This window comes from Anopheles arabiensis, chromosome 2, assembly GCF_016920715.1.
Source record: "Anopheles arabiensis isolate DONGOLA chromosome 2, AaraD3, whole genome shotgun sequence".
NCBI classification, from domain to species: domain Eukaryota; kingdom Metazoa; phylum Arthropoda; class Insecta; order Diptera; family Culicidae; genus Anopheles; species Anopheles arabiensis.
In genome coordinates this window covers 25,147,437-25,171,744 of record NC_053517.1, presented here as the reverse complement: position 1 = coordinate 25,171,744, position 24,308 = coordinate 25,147,437, and the positions used below count along the sequence as shown (strand labels likewise).

The following is a 24,308-nucleotide window of genomic DNA, read 5'->3' as shown; positions in this document are numbered from 1 at the left end:
GCCATCGCGTGAAAGCAGAGGGACAAACCAAAAAATAAAAGGACACACGCTTGGGATGAAGCAAGCTAAAAAATGGCATTCCCTTGTTTGTGTGCCTTTTACGCCTCTGTCTAATCGGAGTCCGTATGAAACGATGCCAGAATGAGCGAGCGGTGGTGGTGAAAGGGTTCTGGTAAGTTGTCGTTTGCCTGGGACCATTTGGGAGCGGCTTGCGGGACAAGCTACAGCCCTCCCCACCGGCAGGATAGCAAAAAGTGTCACCGTGGATCAGACGGCAATCTAAAATCTCTACCAAGCAAGTGGTTGTCGGTTTTTGGCGTAAGAAGAGCAAAAGTATATGATCGTTCGTTGGCTGTGCAGGCAACTTTACAAACGTTACCTTCATATTGCGTTGAGTAGAACCGATTTAATACAAAAAAACAGTAAGCAATTGGGAGGTGCAACATTGTTAAATCGTTTTTGGTTACTCTTCAATGGAAAACCCCGTAGAAGTGAACATATATGAATCCTTTAATAGCATGTTACTATCCTTTAAAAGACCGATATCATTCCATTTAAAAATATGTACATTTGCTCTAGAGATTTGAAGATTCGAAAGATCGAAATTGTTTTCTTCGAACTAATCGAACTAAGTGTAACTGTGCTGAACGTTACATGCGGGTTCAGATGTGGCTATCGCAGTCAAACTTATCAGCCACCAAGCTGAAGTTACGAGACATGGACGTGGATTGTGTTACGCGAAGCGAACGGGTGCCATGATACTGCTCCTGGTGCTGTGTCAGTTGCTCAAGGATTTGCGATCTAATATCCTGACATTTCAGGCAAATTTTACTTCAATACTTCCATTACCTCGAAACACTGAGCCGCTCTAATCACTCACCAGGTATCGTACACACTGAAACACGCTCAAACCCCCAAAACCCCCCATAAGCGAATATGTAAGCCTACGATCCCATCCGTTTCACACCCGCAAAGCTTCATCATTTCGCCAACATCGGGTGTTTCGATGCAAGTTTGGCCCACAGCATAGTGCCCTAACTTCCTCTTCCAATGCGCAAAGCTGTCCAAGTCGCGAGCAAGCGCACCACGTTGATAGAGAGCGCAACATGTGCAGTTGTTGCTTTCAGAACCCAATAGCGTTGTTCCTAGGAGCTGTTCCCAGAAATACACAGGAATAGAACCGTTCCCGAGCTAGGTGCGCTTAATATGATCTGGCGTCTGGGTATGCTATCGAATGAATACATTAATTTGCTTTCAAGGCAAACCTAACTGTTGCACCATGTCTTTATATGCGGATTCTTCTGAGAATTCTGTCCATCATAAGCTATCGTAAAACCTTGGTTAAAACGTACGTTGGTATTACTTTGGTTTTACGTTACGGAACGTTGGTTTTACTTTAAATCACACACACATTTCTGCAGTGTTTCGCCTTACATTAAGAGCAATATTAGCCAGTCATTCATTCTGAGTAATTAAAAAAAAACATCATTAGCAGCTACGCGAGATATGATATAAACATCCCTGCGGATATGTATTAAACAGGGGTTCTGATTGTTTTTGATACTTTCGACCTTATGAATAACTTCGTTCCAAAATTATGCGTTGAAATCATTAATTCACATTCAAATGTCAATTAATCTTTGGGAAACCCTGAACTGGCAATCTCTTCACTTAAAACCGAAGCTAACTATGGCCCCAAAACATGCCACACATTTTGAAAGAAATATCGCGCTAGCATGTGATACATCACTTTAGCAACTTGGATAGGGTTGGGTTGAGTCCCACTTCATCGTTATGCATGGACCAGCACGAACATGCATTGAACTGATTGACCTGCCATCATAATGCATCCACTAATGGGAACGCGAGCTCAATTGCTCGCCAACAGGCACTTGCACCACATGCTTGCATCATCGAAATTTGACTGCAGAATGAATCTTACAACCGATCATCATCTTTCCATCCTTCTGCATCGGCTAACCGTCACGGGTGCAAGAATATTTTGACTCCCGCATACAGACACACTCACACACACACAGACTATTCGGAGTCCATTAGCTGAATAGAGTGTGCACACACCACACACCAAAACCGGGCAGCTGACCAACAGCTCATCAGGCCAACGGCTGGAACGCGGTGCGGTAAGAATGATGTGACCTTCACCGTTGATAGCAAGCGCTCACACGCTCGTTTTTGCCCACTTTTCCGCTGACTAACGAAACCCGAAAGCGAACTACACGTCTCCGCTTCGTGGTGGTGGCGGTCATGGTGTCGTGATTATTGACCGCTGCGACTATCGTTTGGTCGACGGTGGTGGTGAAAAATGAACCAGTCGCTCGAACCAGAGCATCTTACAATCAACCTTTCTTGCTTATGGGGTGGGCAGTGCACCTAATAGAACAGGGCCAGTGCATGGTGCGCGAGTGCAGCCCAATCATGCTGCACTCCATTTCCGGGAACAGCAGCCAACACGAACCCGGCGAGGACCCGGCGAGGTCGCAACGCAACGGAGGAGTTAGCGCCTCGTCGAAAATCCATTTGGTTGCGGTTAACCCATCGGAATTCCCGGAAGAAAATGGAATAATAATGGATTATTGCACTCTCGGCGGGAAGGAGCGAACCCCAAACTGGTTGCAGGCAGTGGAGCAAACTACCCCACACGCTCCCGCCCGTCAAGTCCCGTTGAGTCGGCACAAAAGATGGGTGGGATTTTTGTTTTTTTTTTTTGCTTGTGTCCAACTAGAAAACGGGTAAGGTGGAGGAAGTAAAATAATGGTTCACGGGGTTTGACCATTGAACGGCCATTTGCTAACAACAGCCGTAGCGTAGCAGCAGCATCGGTAGCATAGAAAAAAAGTTGGTAAAAAGCGTAATATACAGGGCAAGATGTGAGTTTTCCACCGAAAAGTTCTACCACATCACGGGGTACAGCACGGACACGGGCACGGGCAAGGACTTTGGCTCGGATGCTGATGCGCACCGCTGCTTACGGCGAACCCTTCCGTTCGCAAATCCGCAACCCTTCTTTCGCAAGCGCTTCCAGACTTGCGCGATTCCTAGCGCGGTTAACTGGTTACTTTTTAATTTAGAAAATGGGCACAGCTAAAGTTTTCGGTTTGCGCGTTTGCTCGATGGTTTTATTACTGGTTTGTTCGTTGTTCTTTTTTGGCCCCATTTTTAAGGTGCTGCCGGTAGCCTCCTTCTTCATTTGGGTTTAGCTGCTGTGCCCATGTGCTCACGCGCCTTGTATATAAGTGAAAGCTTGCTTTGCAAGAAACAAACTGGGGTAAAAGATCAGACGAGACGAGGATTACACTATCGCATTTGCACCGTGCGAACGATCAAGAGAAGTCCTTTTTTCTCCCGTTATGCTTTTAAAGTTTTTCAAAGCAATGGTATGTACTGTAGGCACGCTGTGTAATGTAGCCATTTCAAGCGCTGTCAGGCATACGAGTACGACACAGTGAAATACATACTCAGCTGCCGTTTGTTTCACAGTGGCTTAAATTAGTATTTTAAATATTAAAGAATGGGGAGCTAATTCACCAGCCTGACGGATATAGGTGGGAAAAGGTTGATTAAGATTAAGATTGTTTTCGGGCTAACGATGGGTGTTGACTAACTTTTTTCTGTTCATTGTTTTGTTTGTTTGCTTTGCCCGAAAAATCCCATATACCAGGTGCGGTAGGAAATGGGTGTAAAGTTGCACGGAACTTCAATATAAGGTCAGATTTTGTTGGCCATGGTAAAGTTGGGTATAAAGATTTTTCATTTTCATTTGGTTCAAATATTCAAAACATCGTTTAAAAAGCTTTTTCTTCTGCTGAAAGTTGACGATAAAGCTTTTAAACATATGACATTTTGGCGAAATTATTAACAACAAAAAAAAAGTGTAGCAGCTACACATTTAGTAGCTTTCTGCATAGTTTCTGAAGCTAATTCAATATCGTAAGCTGCACTTTCAATCAATAAAATCCTGTTATGACAAACAATTGATAATATTGAAAGTTCATTGGACTCATAATGCGAACAAATTGCTCAATTGTGTTGCATGTCGTAGCACACACTCAATTTTTCATAAAGTTTATTCGCATCTTTAATGCACTCATGATAGTTTTTGCACCAAAATGTAATCCATTGTAATGGAAACCACGCTTGTTTAACCACTGTTTATGTTTATTTTTTTCTTTTAATATTACTTACTAAGCACCGGCAACGAGAAGTAATGCAATATCAAACTGTTATTATTATAGCAATTTGTTACGTCCTTTAAAATGGCATTTTAGTGCCGCACTGTATCAAACTGGCACCTGGCAAACGGTTAGAAATGCAAACTCCCATTCACCTTGTCGATTTGTTCGTTTCATTTTGCTTTGGTATGTATTTTTGCCCACCCAAACGGGCACAGCAATGCCATGGGTAAAGCACTCCTGAAAAAAGGCTATAGATGTGCCATGACGACATCCCGTTTCGGTGGTATAAATGGGCATAAGAAAAACTAAATCAAATCAAGCCGCTTTACTTGTGAATTTAAAAAAAATGTGAAACGTACAGTTTAAATGTAACGTAAAGTTGTTTGATTGGCAGAAAAGCTGACATAAGTGAAAGGAACCGATTGGCGAGACTTAGGCCACTTCATACGAGGATCGTTCACTCATAGGCCGACAACGATGAAACTGTAGCAGGGGAATGATGATAAATTTAGCATTTTAAATGTTGAAATTATTGTTTGTACTTGGTATAATAAAGCACAAACAGCCTGTTGCTGTTTGGTTTATCTTTTTTTGTTTTGGTGAAGTTTTCAAAGAAGTTGAAGCATCAATCATTGGAACTCTGAGCACATTTTTCTGTTCCAAATCAAAATAATTAATTATTTGATGAACTAAATGAAATTTTAAAAGATTTTACTGTGACTAAAAGAGCCATTTTCGTGAGTTTTACTACATTCTCATGAAAATGTTGTAGGGTCTGATACAATTTTCCCTCCCTTAATCGAGCTTATTTGGTGTTGTGGTTTGGCTGCCCACAAAACTACACGTGTCCTGGTGGATTTCAAATTTTTATCCTTCAATGATCCGATAACAACCACGTCAGACTACAGCACTATTCATCTGCTTTAATCGAAATGTAAAAAAGCAAAACACAAATTCCCGAAGGAGATCGCTGCTTTAAACGCTCCCGAAAATCGTACAAGAAATGTGTAGCTTTTTTGTTTAACCCACACCACTCCACAACCCACAGTGTTGTCGCTAAACCTGCTCAAACATTTGCCCAGCGGTAGCCTAAGCAAATGCGTCGCGTTGCAAACGATACACCACACCGGGTCGCTTTGCAACATTCAGTTACGATTGATAGCACCAAAGATGGGGCCACCGAAGCCTTCCTTCACCGTTTAGGTATCTGTTTACCCTTGGGCCGGGGTGACTTGGCGGGGAAAACGGAACAGGCACCACTAGTACACCCTTCCAAGTTACCATTTTTGCTTCATTTCCCAATGTCACACGGTAAACCGAAAGCAGCGAGAAGCAACATCGAAGGTAACCGGGGACACCAGTGCCAACGTAAAGGTCACACAAAAAGTGGTGCGTTTGTGTGGTGGAAGAGAGCTGGGCAGAGCGAAAAACAACCTACCCTACTGAGGCAGAAAAATGCTACCCCGTTCATGCAAACGGGCATGGCAGGGTTTTTGCAAGTATATGCACACGGCAGCGTGTATTGGAATGCTGTAAAAAGGAAACCATAAAATGTAACGTAAACGTGCAAACTCACTGGAGTGTACTGGAGGGTTGCGCACTGGGAGAGGCCTGTGAAAGGGAGAGGCCTGTTTCAACGAATGCCTGTTTGCTCACTGTCGCTTCTCATAATACGACACCGACGCCGGCTGCTGTTGATACGAGAAGCGCAAGATTTGTTACTTGAACCGATCTGTAACTTTAACCTCACGCCGTTGCCGGTGTTCTCCTTTTCATTTTGTTGTTACTGTCGCCCCTTGCCATCGCATTTGCCTCTAAAGCAAACATTGTCTTTCGATCGATCGTGGAAGGGCAGTGTATTGGGGGACAACATTACGGCTCAAACCCTACCCGGGGTGAATAATACATGCGAGACCCGCAATCACACACGAACGCGCTCACCTGTAGCAATGCAAACGTTTATCTGCAGCGCTTGGTTGAGTGGAGCGTCGCAAACGGATCCTAACCTTTCACCGCAGCGACCGAAGAAATATTGCTTTGTGCTAACGCCGCCCGGGGAGACAAGATCAAGTGAACCGTTGCGAGCAGGGAAAGTATAGACAATTGAAAATTGATAACTGGGGGAAAAAACCTAGTCGTTCTCCTTGTTTTTGCTATTTGTACTGTTTATCTTTCTCTTGGAATCGTTATTTATTTAGCGTGGAAAAACAAAGCTATTTTGCCTTTTATTTTTACCTGCTACAAGCTACTAAGAATAGCGATGGAACTAATATGCTCAGTAGTGAGTGTACATACCATATACCAAACAAAAACGCTTTTATTCGACTGCTAGAGGAATGTATACGCGGTCTTTGAGTAAATTATCCTCCCTTGCAGCTGCACCATTCATTTCACCGTTCTATAAGTTCACCCTTTTAAGAAGGAAGTTTGCAACAGCGACAAAACGTGTACAAGCAATTCTATACACAGAAGAGCAGGGATACATTTCCCATTTTCCTCATCGCTTCAATCATTCGTTTCCGGTTGAGATGTTTCAGCCCTTCATAAACATAAACGTGTTTATAAAGCGCGAAACGGGGTTTTGTGCTCTTTCCTCCACACCCTTATGGCTCATCTTTCTTAGCACCCTCCCTCCTCCCCCCCTCCCTTCCCAATGCAGTTGGATGGTTGAACAGTGCCAAAGAAGAAGCTTCCACCAGCTAACGGCATTTACAGCGACCAACCGACCCACCGAATGGAGCTTTCACTTTTCCCAACGGGAAGCATTCCTTCCTTCGCACCCCTTTTTATCGCATTGTAAATGAAGTGAAAATTTGTACCACTTTAACTGTTTGTGCTTTTACTTCTTCAACACATATTCTTGCCCTATTTGTACCTACCTTCGTTGTGGCTGTATGTGGTAACGGTATTCCGGGGATTGGACTGAAGGAAACAAAAACAAAATAAAAGATTTCCGAGTGGTATCTCAATTGTACATAACCGAAACGTTATCTAACAAACAAGAAAAGGTGGTGCTTGGGATGGGACTTGTGTGGTTTAGTTTTCTTTTTGTGAAAGTTTTTCCTATTTCCTTTTTTTGTACCCACTCTCTAGTGAAGTACGATAGTTTTTTTTCTGAGCTCATTCTTGGAACCACATTTTTGGGGTTCCGTTTTCGTTGCGCTCTATGAAAACCTACGGGAAAAGAACGGTCTTGGGTCTGTTCATCATACATACTGACCACACATAAACACACACACACACATACACGTGCGCTGTGTAGCTGCTTGCATAAGAATAGTGACGAAAGAGCAAAGCAAAGCAAACAATCATCACACAAATAGAAGCATCCTTCGGCGAAAAAGTACGCCGAAAAAGATGCAAAACTTTGCCGGCATACGGTACACACAAACACATACACATACCTATAGGCTAGTTATAAAAAAGAAATACATATATAGTATAATCCTACCAAACAAACAGTATCGCGCCAGGGCTGGACCAACCGAGCTCTGAGTTTGTGAAAGAAGGGAAATACAAATAAATACACATAAAAATGCACCACAAAGAAAGTCTAAACAAAAACTCACACACACACAAACACATACACACCAGAAACTTATATATTTAAAATTACGCTCCCCACTGCCCACAAGATTCGGATGAGGGTTTATTTTATTCGGGATAGTAGTTTTCCCGTTCGCAACTTCTTCGCTCTCCTCGGTTGCGGAAACATTTTATAATATGTTGGAAAAGATTGTTTGCTCTCATTTCATGCTGAATGATAAGAGTTGTTTAACTATTTGACGGAGCCGAAGTTAAATAGAGTTCGCCCAACTTGTTTAACTTCTACCGCCAACCAGGCGTCTCCATGGCGGCGGCGACGCCAACCAATGGAGACGCCCAGTAGCTCTTGGATGAAGCTAACATTCCGTGCCCAGCAGTAGTGCTAAAGCAGTATGAAGGTTTCTTTTTCAGTTTTATGGTGTTACATTTTAGACCGAATGATTTTTTTACCTGCCCGTTTCAATGCCGAGCTGTGGACAGCAGTACATCGATTGTTGTGCTCAATCGCTCATGTTCGCTTTTGTGCGTCTTGTCCCCCAGGAAATGGGTCATATTTTTAACACCAGCGCATATAATTGAAAGTATATACCGAATATAAATGGTCAGAACAGATCACTACCAAGTAGCAAAAATAAATTGAAGACTTTAACAATCCAATTTTTCCGCATCACTATACAAATTCTACTAAATTTCCTACGCTAATTAACATTTACTGCCGGGTATAGTTTGTCGACTGGAACTGCGATTGAAACGGATCCATACCACGACCAAGACCAAATATCGTTCCGAATCCGAATCCACAACAGTTCCAGGAACAGTTCATGAAAACTAAATTAAATCGGAAACTATTTCTGGATCAGTATGGACTCATGATCGGTTCCAGGACCGGTATGAGTTTAGTATCAGTTCCAGGTCCTTTATGGGTATAAGTAGTTCCAGGACTGGTATAGGTTCAATATCAGTTGCAAGTCCTTTATCGATTCTGTATCAGTTCCAAGACCAGTCTAGGTTCATAATTGGTTCCAGGACCGGTACGGGCTCATGATCTGTTTTAGGACCAGTATGGGTTCATGATAGGTTCCAGGGCAGGTATGAGTTCATGATAGGTTTCAGGACCGCTATGGGTTCATGATCGGTTGCGGCACCAGTATGAGTTCATGATTGATTCTAGAACCAGTATGGATTCATGATCGGTTCCAGGACAAGCATAGGTTTATGATAGGTACCAAGACCGGTATGGGTTCACGATAGGTTCCAGGACCAGGGTGGATTAATGATCGGTTCCAGGTCCAGTATGGGTTCATGATAGGATCCAGGACCAGTATGGATTTATTATAAGTTCCAGGGCAGATATGGGTTCACGGTAGGTTCCAGGGCTGGTATGGGTTCATGATTGTTTCCAAGACCAGTATGGCTTCATGATCGGTTCCACGAGCAGTATGGGTCCTTGATCGGTTCCAGGGTAGGTATGGATTCATGATTAGTTCCTGGACTGGTATGACCATTATTGATTCCTGGACCGGTACTGTGGGTTCAGTATTGGTTACTGGACCGGCATAGGTTCAGATACCAGGTTTAGGACCGGCATTAGATTATATGCAGTTTTTGAACCAGACAAGATGTATGGAAGGACCACTATGGGTTTGTTTTTGGTTTTAGGTCTCGTAATGTGTCGTCTTTAGTATCTTATTTTAATTGAGATTAGATGCGATTGTTTTCGGTATACTCTTTACAGTAAAGGGGATCTTTGAAATTTAATAGCGTAGCCCTGTAACCTGGTGAAATTAACTAGTTTTGATACAATTCTGCCAAATGCTTCATATCTTAATTCTTGCTATTTTATCTTTTACTGCCATCAAATGAAGTAATTGAAACAAAGCTGAAACAATGCTTTGTTAATGAATTACGTATTCTACATTGATTGAAAACAACTTTCAACTCAACAACACTTCATTAGTCTACCATTTTACAAAAACAAAAACACACACATGGCAACTAAATGGCGAAACCCTAAACCAAACAACCATTCCACTTGCTGCTCCAGAAATACAGGACCAAGTTGCACAACAAAGACACACTTACACACCGATGAATATGTGAGAAAAGTAGTGCGCAACACAACACCAGCTTCCTCTTTCCACGCCATGGAACCCCAAGCTTCAAGCACAAATAAAATCACACATCTGAACTGCTCCGCACGGGCCAAACTTCCGATCCCCTCCCTCTCCCCTCACGCTAGTAAAAATGACCGGGAAAGCCATTACGCCATCCGGCCAACCGGCGTGTTCGATAAGGCAAAGTTTTAATTGAATTGCTGCTTTGCTCTAATTCGTCTTCTGTCACTTCTTGAAGACGGATTTTGATTCGTGGCCGGCCGACACCGAGCACAATTCGCCCAGACCGGATATCCCCCTCCTCTTCCCTGGACGGAGCATGGACGGAGAGCTTCGATAGCAAGCGGTTGCGATTTCTATTCCGCTCATGGGTGTGAGGTGCTTTTTTGGTGAAACCTTCTCACGATGTAGAATTTTATCACGCTTGCATTTTCAAACCCACACACACACTGAAACGCGCGAATGTGATTTAACTTTTCACATGGCCGACTAATTGGTCCATTGTTCGAAGCTGGCGCGCGCTAGCAAGCAAAAAGGCAATGTGTGTTAGCCTTCCGGAATGACTAACCCACGCACTGCGGACTGACTCACGCACCCTCGGCTACGGGAAGCGAGTGGACGAGCTTTTTCGATCTGCCAAGAAGTCGCTGGGCCAAACCGAATTTTCCACCCAATTGCAGGCAGGAGGCTGCAGATTGAAAAATTCGTGAGCTTTGAAACGGCTTCAAAAAAGAAAAGAAGAGAAAAAACAAAAACCAGTGGAAAGAAATCGAACGACCAACTAGACAAACGATTGAAGTTTCATTCCATTTTCGACAGGGACAGGGACCGGGTGGAAACGAAAAGTTTTCCCAGCATGTCCCCTGGGGATATGCTGTCCACGCTTCCGGGGCGGGTGGGACGGGTCGGGAAGCTGTGGCTTTTTGCAAAGTTCATTGATAGAGTGAGTCGTGTGTGTATGTGTGTGTGTGTGCGTGCGGTTTGTTCAAAACGGATAGGGTTAGGAGATCCAAAACGGATCGAACAATTTCACAGTTTGTTCGCTTCATTTCCGAGAAATGAAAAGTGATATAGAAAATGAACACGAACCTCCACAAAAGGTGTGTGTGTGTGTGTGTGTGTGTGTGTGTGTGTGTGTGTGTGTGTGTGTGTGTGTGTGTGTGTGTGTGTGTGTGTGTGTGTGTGTGTGTGTGTGTGTACATCTGGTTTGGCCACAAAAAGATGCAATCTTTTGAAAATCTTCAGTTGCAGTTGCTGTAAAGTAAATTTCAAAGTTGTTTTCTCGTTGATTTATTGCTTCTAGGCAAAGGTGCAATTTGTTAGACAACGAATGTTAAATGTTTGCTTAAGCCTTGTACTCTGGCTCTGTTGTAGACGCTGTGTTCCACAAATAGAAAGGAGACAGAGAGAAAGAAAGAGAGATAGAGAGAGAGAGAGACAGAGAGAGCTCTCACTCCTGTACTACTCCTCCGATTTTATTTTATAAAAATAGCTTATTATTTCATGACTTTTAATGAAGCTTTAAACAATTTAGAACAACATTTTCCGCGTAAAGGAAACTCAATCATACAAGCTGAAGGACTTATTTTCGTGAAGTAATGCTTTTGAGCTACGTAATTTCCATGAAGTAGTTCAACTCTACATTTGATTCGCTTGAAGGACGGATGACAGTACACCATAATGCCTAGTCTTCCACAAAACGATGCTTCGTCCCGGTGCTGTGACGTATGCATGCATCGACAGCTGTTACAGTTTCAGAAGGTCGGGCTAGAAAAAATCCTTTTTTTCAGCGTCATCAATCTGCCTGCACAATTACATAACACTATACGTCCGACGTCATCCCATCCCTCAGCCACTACTCAAGGTTTAGCAAATTAAAAAAAAAACATAACACCAAAACATACCATCGCTCACAGTAAACTACAGCAGTATTTAAGGGGAAAAAAATGCATGCGTGTGTGTGTTATATCTTCCAGAAGAAGGAAAATCATATATGAAAGAAAATGGAAAAAAAAGCTCTGTTGCAGAAATGTTTCATATTCAGTGCGTAAGGGTTGCAGCAAAAACAAAACTACAAGTAAACCGTAAAAAAAAAAAACATTTCTCTTCTACCCTTCCTATTAAACTCACTTTTTTGTGTTTGGTTTCATACTAGCACACTTCTAGCATATACCGGATGGGCCCATTTCGTATTACATTGCGTTGTCATCAGCTTGGTACGTGGGGAGGGTTGCAAAAAAAACTGGAGGTTTACCGTTACTTTCTGCAGCAAACCTTGGAAGGTACTGCTGGGTACGGGAAAGAGGGGAAGGTAAGCCAGGGAGAAGAACGCATCATAGAAGAAGAAAAAACAAACATGCACCAACATTGTTTAGTGAACACGCTCAGTCTGGCTGGACGAAACATTGCTTTCCCTTTCCGTGTATTCCATCCGGTTTGCTTCCTGCCAGCTTTAATACACAAACCATAGAGGAAGGTAGGTAAAGACGGACGCTTTAAGGAAAATGGTAAAAATATATAAATGCTATCACTATTAAAATGTGCATACATTATCTTACACTCATGTTTTATCAGAAAATGTGTTGAATCTTTTATGTTTCTATCGATTTTTGTGTTTTTTCATGAATTAAAAGCATGTTTTTTTCGTGCAGTTTTGAAATGTTTGGGTAAGACGGATACCTTGATATGGGAAAGATGAACACCATTAAGGGTCAAATGGACATCTTGAGAAAACGTTTAAATTGAAGAGATTAATAGTACTTTAAAATATCTTATTGCTTTCCACGTGCTGGTACGTACATAAACCAATTCTAGACCAATTGCAACGGCGTTTCATTTATTCGTTAATTTAGGAATTGTAAGCGCCACTTATAACACCTTGAATAATGCAGAATCTAAAGCATTATTGACATATCGCGCACAGACAGCTGACATTGCTTCAGCTTACAGAACAACAGTCTAGAACATCGCTTTAGGAAATTACTCCACGAAAAGTCCACGTGCCCAGTATTTTTTGATGGACTTGTTAATAGTTAAAGCCATTTTTCCACCATGTCAAAATACAACTTTATGATATTTGTAATCCCATAGGAATCTCTCATCCATGCCTGCACGATGTCGTATCAATGCATCATCTTTTTATTGCTTAAAGTTGTACAAGTCGTGACAAGATATTGGATTTCGTGAAGCGCCTCATCAGCGTCGAGCGAGTAATAGCATAACGAATGGCTACCACTTTGACTGGCGTGTCGTTTCTCGCACATTTCCATGCTTTCTCTAGTTGCTAGATGATTTATATCTTGTAAATACCATTATTTAAGTTATTTGATGAAAACTATTCATCACCAATTGATATAAGAAGTAAAATAAATCAATAAATTCGGTGTCCATCTCTCCCTACGACAGAGTGTCCGTCTTTCCTGCTTTGGTATGAGGATGTTTAAACCACCAGAAAAAACAAGCTTTTTTATTGATTTCATTCTCACTCTTGTTTTTTTTTTCTTCATAATCACGACAATTCATTCATGTTTAGAAAACTTCCGAAAATAAAAACAATGCAAGTTACAGAGCTTAAGATCCGCATTAGTCTTACCCGCAGTGTCCGTCTTTACCTACCTTCCCCTACACATACGCGTACGCGGGAAGGAAAAAGCACATATGGTAGGAGAAAGAAGAACGAAACGAAGAAGGGGGAGAAAAGCAACAACAAAAACAACAACACGACAAAAACCGAAAGGACATCCACCCCGGGAATGAATCTTGATGATTAATCATTAATCTTGCCCGTCATGTTTACATACCGGGGAGGGTGCTTCCGCACACCACAACCCCACAACCATGGCTTGCTAGATCGTGGCTGGCTTTTTTCTGGTTTGTTTGGCTTTTATTTTCGTAATCCTTCTCGCATCTCTTCATGCGTGTGCGTGTGTAGGGTAGTGACCCTTCTAGCGAGGATGAATGTATGGCATACAATCGTTTGCTTGTTCCATCCGCCGGAGAGCATGTGTTTGTAGCACCGTTGTGTGTGTCCACGCAGCACTAACTCTCCAAATACTCGTGGAATGTGTCCTCAGTGCTCTCCGTTTGCTGTCCATGGCTCACCGTTTTCCCTGGTGCTAATACTGCAAGATGCTGCGGGTCGAGGGGTAAAAAACAACACAAATACACCGCAACCATCAAAAGGCAAACAGCTGTAAAACTTCCGGTTCGAAATGGTGCTTCTCCAGCGCGAGTCAACACGTGGGAGCTTTGGGAGCTTTCTTTTTTTCCTACTTCTGGGCACGTATAAAAACACACACACACACACACCTCCAGAATCACCTCTAGTTACAGCCGTAGAAAAGCGCACTTGACGCGCCGTTCCGCGTGTTCAGCTCTCGAAACCTCGAAGCTTGGCGAGACTTTTGTTGTGGTTAACGGGGCAGGCTTTGTCCCCTGTTTCCCAGTGGGACGGTACCGAACAATGGTCGAGGTCGGCCGTAGCATGGTGGGCACAAATCCTTTCCAGCTCCCGACAGGCCGCGAAAGCGTATATCCATCGTACTGGGGGGGATTGTCGCGCACTGGGAGAGTTGAGTGAAAAGTGATGAAAAGGCGTCCCACTGCGTAGCGTCAATTACGACAACGGTGATGATGATGACGATGATGGAACGATAAAGAGAAACCATGGTTTCCCGCGTCGACGGGATCAGTTTAATCCACGGCAGGAAGACGTCAACGGACGGCATTTGACGGGCTTTTGTGACTTTTCACGCTGCTTTTCACTTTTTAAACCTTTCTTTTGCTAGCGGCTTGTTGTGATAATTTTATTACAATTGCTACACTTTATGGTTCCAACCGTGGTAGTTTAGATGTACCGTCTTTTAGACGCCTAAATGTATGTAATCCGTAAGACGTGCAGCTTAAAGCGCTGCTTAATTTAACTCTCTGTTCTCACATAATGGATTGTGTTGCTTTTCTATTCGATTAGTTTAACTCTTTGTATTACAATTAATTACCATTACCAGTTAGCACTATGTATCTACTTTAAACAATTTTCATGTTTGTTGCATTACATTTTGAATTTTGAATTTTTGTAGTTGAAACTTCTACTCATTAACTACCAGCATTAACTAAGCGAGCGTTTAGCTAATTGTTGCGTAAACACCTCGTAATAGTAACATTTTTTTTTTCTTTCTGTTTTTTCATTCGAATTTTTTACTCTCTAAAGAACAACGAACTGCATATGCGTTATGATTGAAGGACTGCAATTAATCTTTTGCCAAAGCTGTCTTCTGTTTGCGGCTGCAGCAGTTTTTGTTCACCCTGCCAACCGAAAGCGTGAAGGAAAGCTTCGTCGGTCTAAAAGAGTCTAAAAGCGGCCTAATAAATTGTACTTTATGTGCTTGGAAAATGTAATTTATGCCACAATGCGTTACGCGCTTTTATAATCTATTTACCGAGAACAGCTCGGCCGGGACAGTCGCGGGTCGCGGGTCAGTGTAGAAGTGCGATTAATCTTTCGCTAACAGACGCGGCACCAGCGCAAATTAATACTTATTGTGTACTTAATTTTCGAAGTTTGTTTTGCTATAGACTCAAGTGGATAAGTATTTTTTTCTGTTTTTCATATGAACGGTCTCTTCAAAGGCAAGGTTCTTTCCTTTTTAAGAGAGAAAATTGCAACAATTTGATTCTTTTTTTGGTTATCCCATAGCCGATGTTGAGGCAGGGACGTTTTCATCCTTTTATTATGATTATTCTTATTAAATTTGAATACCTTTATGAACGTTCACTCACTATTGCTCGTCTCCCACGCCCCGACAAAGCTGTTGGTGTGCGGCGGAGAAGGAAGATGGGTTTAGTTTGTGTGTAGCTAATGAAACTGAGCTGCCAGAGCCTCCCTGTTAAGCGCTCGCCTTTTCGCTCTGGTCCGGCACAGTCGCGGACGTGTTGGATTGTGCGGCAGTCACATTAGCACTCGTGGAGGCCGCAGCCGAATAACCGTACATCGGCTGGAACGCTTCACCATCGTCGCCCTCCTCACCCTCGCCGTCCGAGTCGAACGTGTTGTCCGGGATGTCGTACAGCCGGACCATCGGCTTGTTCGGATCCTTCATGATCAGATACTTGCCGTCCTTCTGCTTCATGCAGATGTCGATGATGCACCGCAGAATGCCCCAAGCGTTGTCCATGCTCAGGTTGATCTGGTTCGCAAACTCTTGCGGCTTGAACTGCTGCGTGCCGAGAATCACGTGCTTGGACGAGTCGCGCACGTGCGCACGCGAGACGTATCCGAACTTGAGCTGATCCGAACCGGCCAGCAGGGCCTGCACCGTCCACTTGGCCAGCTTGCACGAGTTGTTGCGCAGCTCGTTCGCCAGGATGGCACCGCGCTGCGTGTCCAGCTTCTGGCGCCACTCGACCGCGTTCGCAATCTTCGAGTCCCACTCGTTCAGTGCCTTGATCGTCAGGAACTGGGTGTCGCCCTGGGGCATCTTCAGCACGGCGTCGTGCTCGCAGCGGGCCACCAGCGTGATGCCGTTGTTCAGATCCCACTTGCGGTAGCGGTAGGCCACGCTGGCCACCTCACCGTCCTCGTCGTCGCCGATGAACGGGTTCGGCTGCTGGAACTTGTACTTCGGCTCCTTTTCGCCGCTCTTCAGCACCTGCTGGCTGAAGTTGTGGTTGATGAACGTGGCCTCGATCGCCAGATTGCGCGGCGAGTTCAGCGAGTTGCCGTCCTCCTGCGGCGGCTCGCTAGCCGTCTCGTTCACCGTCAGCAGATCGAACTCGGTGTTGTCGCGCTTGTCCATGAACAGCTTGCCGCCGATTTTGTCAATCACAATATCCCACGAGTAGTTCGAGCGCGTGCAGCACATAATCGTCGCCAGGATGGCATCGGTCGCGTACACGTTGCCGTGCGTCTTCGACAGCTGCCGGATGATCGGATCGTCCGTGGTCGTGACGGTATGGAAGATACGGTCCACGCTCTGCAGCGGGCGCTCGTTCTTCACGTTCACGCGATCGTACGTCTTGTCGTAGTACTCGAGCGTACCGCAAGTCATGATATCCTCGCCCTCCTTCACGCTCGGCAGCGACAGTTTGGCCAACCGCGGGAAGTCCATCTCCTCAATCGTAACCCAGTCCGGGCGCACCGTCACGGACGCATCGCGAATCTTGGGCGGTGGCCCACGCATGCCCCACTTGCGGGTGGTGCCGCGACGCTGGTCGCGCATTTTGTTTGCACTCTTCGACAGGGTCGTCATGCCACCGACCTGCACGCCTCCGCGGGCACCGCGACCGCGACCCGAGCTACAAATGGATCAAAATAGTCCCACAATTAGCTTTCTTTGGCTTACAGCTCTACGCGACCCGCAGCTCTCTTACCGGTTGTTACGCATATTGCCACGGAAGCGACCTCGCTGGTGCGGCGGCTTCTGAATCCGCGCACTATCGACCAGATGGAATGTCGTCTCATCCTCCTCGTGGAAGTAAGCGTACTGGCTACCTCCACCGAATTGCGACGCGTACTTATCTACAAATGGATACACATTCGACCAATTGTCCAACAAATGAAAACAATTTTCTTCCAAGTGTTACACCCAGTTGAGGTTATGTTGCACTCACTCGAAAACTTCTTGTCCGTCTGGGCCGTGCCCGTCCAGTCGCTGATCTTTCCTAAGCGGTCGCTCTTGCTGAACGGCTGGTAAGGAATATCCTTGAACGCATCCGGCAGCTCGCACGGACCTGACGAGGGGAAGAATACAGACAATATGCGTTAAACACCTTCACCACGGTGCACCCCAGACACAGCCGGGATGACACGGATTTCTGTTCGCTTACCCCAGCCATCCTCGTTGAACTGGAGTTGCGGCGCCTCGAACGTCGCAGTCTCCGGCGTACAGCTAATGGTATCACTCATCGTAAACACACTGCCAGAACCGACAATATGCCTAGCTTCACCGATAAAATCGACAAAATTAGGCGGCACTACCGGGGAAAAATGGTGCTTCTCAACAAACTCGCAACAGCGACCGAACGTGGCTGCTTTCCTGCTTGACAGGCCGTTTGTTGCAGCTGACAGCAGCACCGTTCAGGGTTGTATGCAAAGGTAGAGCGGTTGTTTGCAATTCCATTTTTAGAATGAAAACTTTGAATTGAACATTATTATGGTTTTTAAATTGGACCAAAATTTTACAACATATTTCTGAACTATTTATTCGACCAAATTATCGGCTATACGCTAAAAACAATGATAATTATGCTGCTTTACACGAAAAGGCTTTTTCTTGTGGGGCCCGTTCACAAAGTACACTTGCATTTCAAGGTTGGTCAATGTGATGAGAAGGGAGGTGGAAAAAAAAAAACAAGAACTAATTTGCAGTCAATTGGCAGGATAGAAAACAACACACATATTTACATCCACAACTTATCAGCCCAACTTCGTCACCGTTATCGTACGCCCCCACATATTCCTTCCGGGCGGATCGTATAGTCAAAAGCTACTTGTCCCCACTATTATCCTTCGTCCGTTTAGTGTTTGTGTGATATAGACGATCGTTCGCAAGCAAATGCAAAGATGCTGGTGCTAGTGCTAGGTGACCTACACATTCCCCACCGGTGCAGCAGTGTTCCGGCCAAGTTTAAGAAGCTGCTCGTACCGGGGCGTATCCATCACATCCTCTGCACCGGGAACCTGTGCAGTAAGGAATCGTACGACTATCTCAAAACGCTCGCCAACGATGTGCACATTGTGCGCGGAGACTTTGACGAAAACACCAACTACCCGGAGCAGAAGGTAGTGACGGTCGGACAGTTCCGGATCGGGCTGTCGCACGGCCACCAGGTAGTGCCGTGGGGTGACCCGGAAGCGCTCGCCCTCATCCAGCGGCAGCTCGACGTGGACATACTGATCTCGGGCCACACGCACAAGTTCGAAGCGTACGAGCACGAGAACAAGTTCTACATCAATCCGGGTTCGGCGACCGGTTCCTACAATCCGCTGGACACCGCCGTCATTCCGTCCTTTGTGCTGATGGACATCCAGAGCACGACGGTCGTGACGTACGTGTACCAGCTGGTGGGCGACGACGTTAAGGTGGAACGGATTGAGTATAAGAAGAATTGAGCAAGCAAACAAACCGCCAGCCATTTCGAGCACAAGGCCGACCGTTCGGCAGAGTGCGACAAAATAGGACGTTAATCGAATAACAACAGATGTGAATTAAAATATGCATAAATATAATTGTATTTGTGAAGGGAAAAACTACGACTAACTCAACGTCGTTTTTTTTTTTGGTGGCGCTGCAATCCGTCAACGGTGTGTGTGTGGGGGGGGGGCAGATGGTGGGTAAAGGAAAGCGCGAGCGTGTCTTTTACAATCGTTTCTATCCGAAAACGCAAAACAAATCCATAACAACAAATCACACAGCATGCTTTAACCGTACACGTCCAATTACATTCTTCGTCTCGAGTAGAAGTAGTCCGGCAGCGCACTTTGATTGTCTTCGGTCCGCGGAAACAGCTGGAATGGGATGGGATCACAAAAATCGTCACCAGCGTCCTCATCACGACAAATTGCATCGATCCTTGGAGGCACCGGTGCCGCTTCCATTTCCGACGGATATGCCGCGCGCCGTATTGGACGGATTGCGTCTTTGCTGGCTTTGCTGGCGCAACTGTGCCTGCTGTTCCTCCTCCTCCTGCATGGACAGAGCGATCGCACGTGCTAGCGCTTCGTCCTCCGACATTCCGCCCTGGACGATTGCGATATGTTCGTTCGTGGTGGTGCTACTGACCGCGTTGCTGCTTCTGCTAGTAGCTGCAATCTGCGCGCTGGTTGCGCCAGACCGGAACGCTGAGAATAGACCGGTTGAGGAGGAGACAGGCTTGGTGCTTTGCCGCTGTATGGCAGCCGTGGCCACGAGATTCCGTTGCCCTGCCGCCGGTCCCTGACAGTCGTGATCGGTGGTGTGGCGATGCTTAAGGCAAAAGTTCAATCGACACACGCTACAGTTCACGGGGATGAGTTCCTTCTTCTTGCAGTTGCGGTACGAGCAGCGATTGGTGTAGATTTTCTTTCGATCGGACTTGCAGAACCGATCGATGTGGGCACCCACGGTCACATCTGGCGATACGTCGCGCGGCGTCGGTACGGGATCACCGCACAGCGGACAGATGGGCACTTGGACGTCTTTTTTGTAGGCCGAGGGACACGCGTGGTCCTTGTAGCTGAAGTGATCGGAGCTGCAAACAAAAGAAGGCGAAGGAACCGTTAGTTGCTGACGCGATCCAGATTGCATATTTCGTCAGCAAATGCTTTCGGTCCGGCTGGCTCACTTACCAGAATATGGCACCACAGGCATCACATTTCATGGGCAGAAAGTCTAACTTGTTGCAAAACTGCTCCGAGCAGTGTTTGCCCAAATTCGGAAACTCCATTGTTGATGGCTTTGTTGTTCAGGCTGTATCTGTGTGTAACAGCGATTTCCGTGTTGCTTCCACCAAGAGGCACAATTGTTTCACTTCCGATGAGTCACTTCGAGGCAGACTTTCACTTCGCGCCACGAATGAAAAAATATGAGATTATGAGATGATTTAAAGCGAAAAAGAAAATTAGAAACCACAAAATAGAATGTGAATGGGTGGAATTTGCCCAAAGGCGATTGTCATTGCTTTCAGTGTGGCCAGGTTATTCAGGCGGTTTTCGGTAGGCGCATCAAATTTTTATCGGTAGTTTTCGGTAGGTTAAAATTTCGATTTAACCTCGGCTTAACTAAGTTAAAAGAAGTGAACGCAAAATGAAATTTCCACCTCACGAGAATGTGCATCCTTTATCTAGAATATGGATTCATTTGATTTTCGCTGGATTATTTAGATTGATTTGATTGTTTGGATGAGTTTCATCGTTGCTTAAAAAAATTGAGATTTTTTCCTTCAAACCCAAGATATATATATCTACATCGGTATTTCTGGTCACTTTGCCCACAGGGCCAGGCGAGCTTTTGGCGGCCACCGTCGCAAAACCGTCGCAAAACGTCAAAACTGGCGTCGCATGTACTGCAAACCGACGTCGCCGGCGAGCGAAACTCGCAACGATTTCGAGGCGCTGGCGACGGTCGTTTTTGACGTTTTGCGACGGTTATTGACCTTTCGAGCGAGCTTTGCCCTGCGAGCCAGTGTGGCCAGATTATATTGGCAGATTTCGGCAGGAGCTCTGTTGAAAACGCAACCATTTAACCTTCGTTTCTATGACCAAAAATACACCCTCATCTTTATGACCACCTACCCGGGTAGGTCATACATTTTGTATGGGAGTTTGCATTTCTGGATGGTAAATTGATCATATCTATTGGAAGTAGGGTAACTGTACCAGTATTCGGCAGTGTACCTGTTTTCGGCAGCGTAACTAAAAACGTATAATTACGCAAAAACGCATTGAACATTTTCTCAACATACATTTTTTAAATAGAGATATGCTCATTAATTATTCATATACGAAGTTTCACATCATTTCCTTGCATATTTTCGAAACTATCAAACAAAATGTGCCGTGTTCAACATGTTTGGCAGATTTGCTGCCAGTCAATAGTTTCGCAGGTTTCATTATTAAGAGCAAAGTCTTTTAAAGAGAACAGGTCGAAGCGTTTAGGGTAAATTGACAGAAAGCCATGGGAAAATTTTGATAGTTAAAGTGAACATTGTTTATGTTTAGCGATGGACGTTGCTATGGAGTGAATGAGAGTTTTGTTCAGCATTTTGCACTCATTTCTTTTTAGAATATTACAAGAATTAGAATCCAACTAGAACATTACATGACTGATACAATCCAAAGCTCTCATTTATCATACGTTCCCGGTTAATAAGCAAAGGACGGTATGCATATTGTACCAGTGTGTGCCGATTGGATGTTTCGTTTAACTCTCAGTGTTTAATAGAAAGTAAATCGGACTTCTTTTACCCAGGTAGAACGTGTACTGTGCTGTTTTATGCCTGTTAAACTTTTCGTTCTTCCAGCAGGACCGTTGCAATCGGTGGTGATTCGTGGCACGGAATGGCAAACAATCAAAAAGGTTATCAATGTTTCTGAATACAAAGTAAACTGCAATTACTTCTCCGTTATTCTCCAGCAGTGATTGATCGCAAGAAATTTAACCAATACAGTGGAGCGCCGTTTATCCGGGTACCTTTTATCCGGCTTTCCGTTTATCCGTGCTGTTGAGAAATGACAGTTCAATACAAAAGTGACATTGGGTTATGAGGAGGATATTTGAAAAAGCGGTTATAAGAGCACATTTTCATAACAAAAAACACTATCAGCCATACCGGCGAACTCGTTCGTTCCTGGGAACGTTCGCTGCGACGCTCATTTTCACTCATTTCATAGCCCTCTAGATCAAAAATTAGAAAACCGTGAAGATTTTGTACTGGCTAACTTAGTGGTACAACCCTGTCCACTCATGAGCGACGAATGTTTCTCGCTGAACGAGTTCGCCGGTACGGCTGTATAACTCATGGCAAATTTTAAAAATTCTCTTTCGAAAAACATAAAGTTGATAAAAACTGGGTTATTTTTATCGAAAAAAAAAAGAAAAAAAAATAGTCAGGAATTGGTAATAAAATATATCATTTTACTCATTATCCGTGTTATTTGCTTATCCGGGCGAAATAAAGTACCGAGAAGCCAGGATAAACGGCGCTTTACTGTATAATCTTCCTAATAGTAAATTCGTCCACTTTTCCGTGTTAACTATTAGCCGTTTGTTTGTAAACACTTTTTCATGAAACTGTCAAAAGCGAGCAGAAAATGGCAACATAGCAACGGGCTTTGCATCGACCTGTTCTCCTTAATAGATCTTGATTCAGAGAACCAGAGCACTTAAACCATGAAAGTGTGGTTTTTATGGAAGATTCTGTAGAATCCTCCTCTTTTAAATAATACACACGGTATCGTTGATGTTTCCTCGTCACCGTTTATTAATCATCTCCTCGATTCTCACCAACGTTCTCTTTATATAACTTCCAACAGTGACCAATGTTTTCTCTTTTAGTCGACGTTCTCACACTTCCCCTCATTCTATGTTCTCTCTTTTGTATACAACACTGCTTGTACGCAACTCTACAGATTCTATGGTTGCAGAATTTATTCTAGACCGCTTGGAATTTAAAAATAAAGTAAAACAAATAATTTTCACTTTAAATGCTGCCGAAAATAGGTACACAGTAAATGTTGATCTTTGTCAGATCAATGTTGTGGGCTCCTGCCGAAACGTGGAACAATAACACACTTTTGATTTTGCTGAATATTCATTTGAAACGTGATTATAACACTACAATGCGTGTGTCGACACATAAAACAACATTTTTTTATCAAATATCACTGAGAAAATAATAATTTGTAAGCCATTCGGAGCCGTACTCTATAGCCGTCAGGCAGTCTCACTTTTCCAGTGCCAACTTTGTTTGTAACTCAAATCAAAATGACTGTAAAAATTGCCAGCAAAATGCCCAAAATGGGCAACATAAAATTAACAATTTATGTACTTTTCAACACAAATCTTAGGAAAGTGAGAGTGTAAAACTGTTTCAAACGTTTTTGTCTACCTTTTGGCAATAATTAAAACATTTACCGACCCGTATTCGCAATGCCGAAAATAGGAGCACAGCCTGGCGAAAATAGGACCAAACTGCCCAAAATGGGAACAAAAACGGTGTTTGTATTTTCACGAATATCTCTATAAAATACATTTAAATCGGCAAATAAAAAATAGCACAATATATTGGCTGGTATTATTGAATCCGTTCGTAGCGGTGGCGTACGTCCCGACACTCATTTTCTTAACGTACTAGATGGTTGCTACAGTTATTCACCACGGCGTTGTAGGCCCGATCTCATGAAATGTGTTGCCATCCCTAGAATTTCATGCGAGCGCCGTACGTTCCCGCTACGAACGGATTCAATAATACCAGCCATTAGGATAGTTTTTCGTTTAAAATAACGTCACTTTTATGAAAAGTAATAATTGTAAGTGTACGTGTTGCTACGGATGTAGCTATTTATTTAATATGAGTAGCTTGGTAGACGTTTTAGAACTGGCTTTGTGTATTTTATATTTATTTGCGCAGTTTAAAAATTCGTCTGTTCTTTCTACCTTCACTTTTGCTACTAATTTGCGGTTAACGATGGCGCCCTGTTCCAGATCAGCTGTTTGGCAATGATCTTGGTTGACCCTTTCAGTGACCGCTGTCGAACTTTATCCTAATTGGCCCAAATCTTGGTCATATATCTGTCCCATATTTTTATCCTTATCTGTTGTTGTACTGTTTCGCCATCTGCTGCGATTCTTTCTATCTATTCGAGCTCATGGGACAGGACAGCTCGATGTTTGTAAATATTTGTGAATATCCCAATTCGCCTGTCAAATTACATGTGGCCTATATCGTGCCAACAGTACAAGCAGTTTTTGAGAAACTG

General features: G+C 44.1%; 3 protein-coding genes across 3 annotated transcripts; 1 reads left to right on the top strand and 2 right to left on the bottom strand.

Moving 5' to 3' along the window:
- Window positions 1-15,525: 15,525 nt before the first annotated feature.
- Window positions 15,526-17,913, bottom strand: LOC120895805 (eukaryotic translation initiation factor 3 subunit D). The gene is made up of 4 exons (XM_040299458.1): window positions 17,678-17,913; window positions 17,462-17,581; window positions 17,222-17,369; window positions 15,526-17,146 (listed from the first exon to the last, which is right to left on the bottom strand). The coding sequence occupies exons 1-4, from the start codon at window positions 17,754-17,756 to the stop codon at window positions 15,739-15,741; spliced, it is 1,755 nt and encodes a 584-aa protein (XP_040155392.1). The 5' UTR covers window positions 17,757-17,913; the 3' UTR covers window positions 15,526-15,738.
- Window positions 17,914-18,208: 295 nt separating this feature from the next.
- Window positions 18,209-19,103, top strand: LOC120895983 (vacuolar protein sorting-associated protein 29). Its single transcript, XM_040299752.1, has one exon. The coding sequence runs from the start codon at window positions 18,414-18,416 to the stop codon at window positions 18,960-18,962; it is 549 nt and encodes a 182-aa protein (XP_040155686.1). The 5' UTR covers window positions 18,209-18,413; the 3' UTR covers window positions 18,963-19,103.
- Window positions 19,104-19,120: 17 nt separating this feature from the next.
- On the bottom strand, window positions 19,121-20,581 carry LOC120895981 (AN1-type zinc finger protein 2A). The gene is made up of 2 exons (XM_040299751.1): window positions 20,178-20,581; window positions 19,121-20,080 (listed from the first exon to the last, which is right to left on the bottom strand). Exons 1-2 carry the CDS (start codon window positions 20,273-20,275, stop codon window positions 19,402-19,404), a joined length of 777 nt encoding a protein of 258 aa, XP_040155685.1. The 5' UTR covers window positions 20,276-20,581; the 3' UTR covers window positions 19,121-19,401.
- Window positions 20,582-24,308: the final 3,727 nt, after the last annotated feature.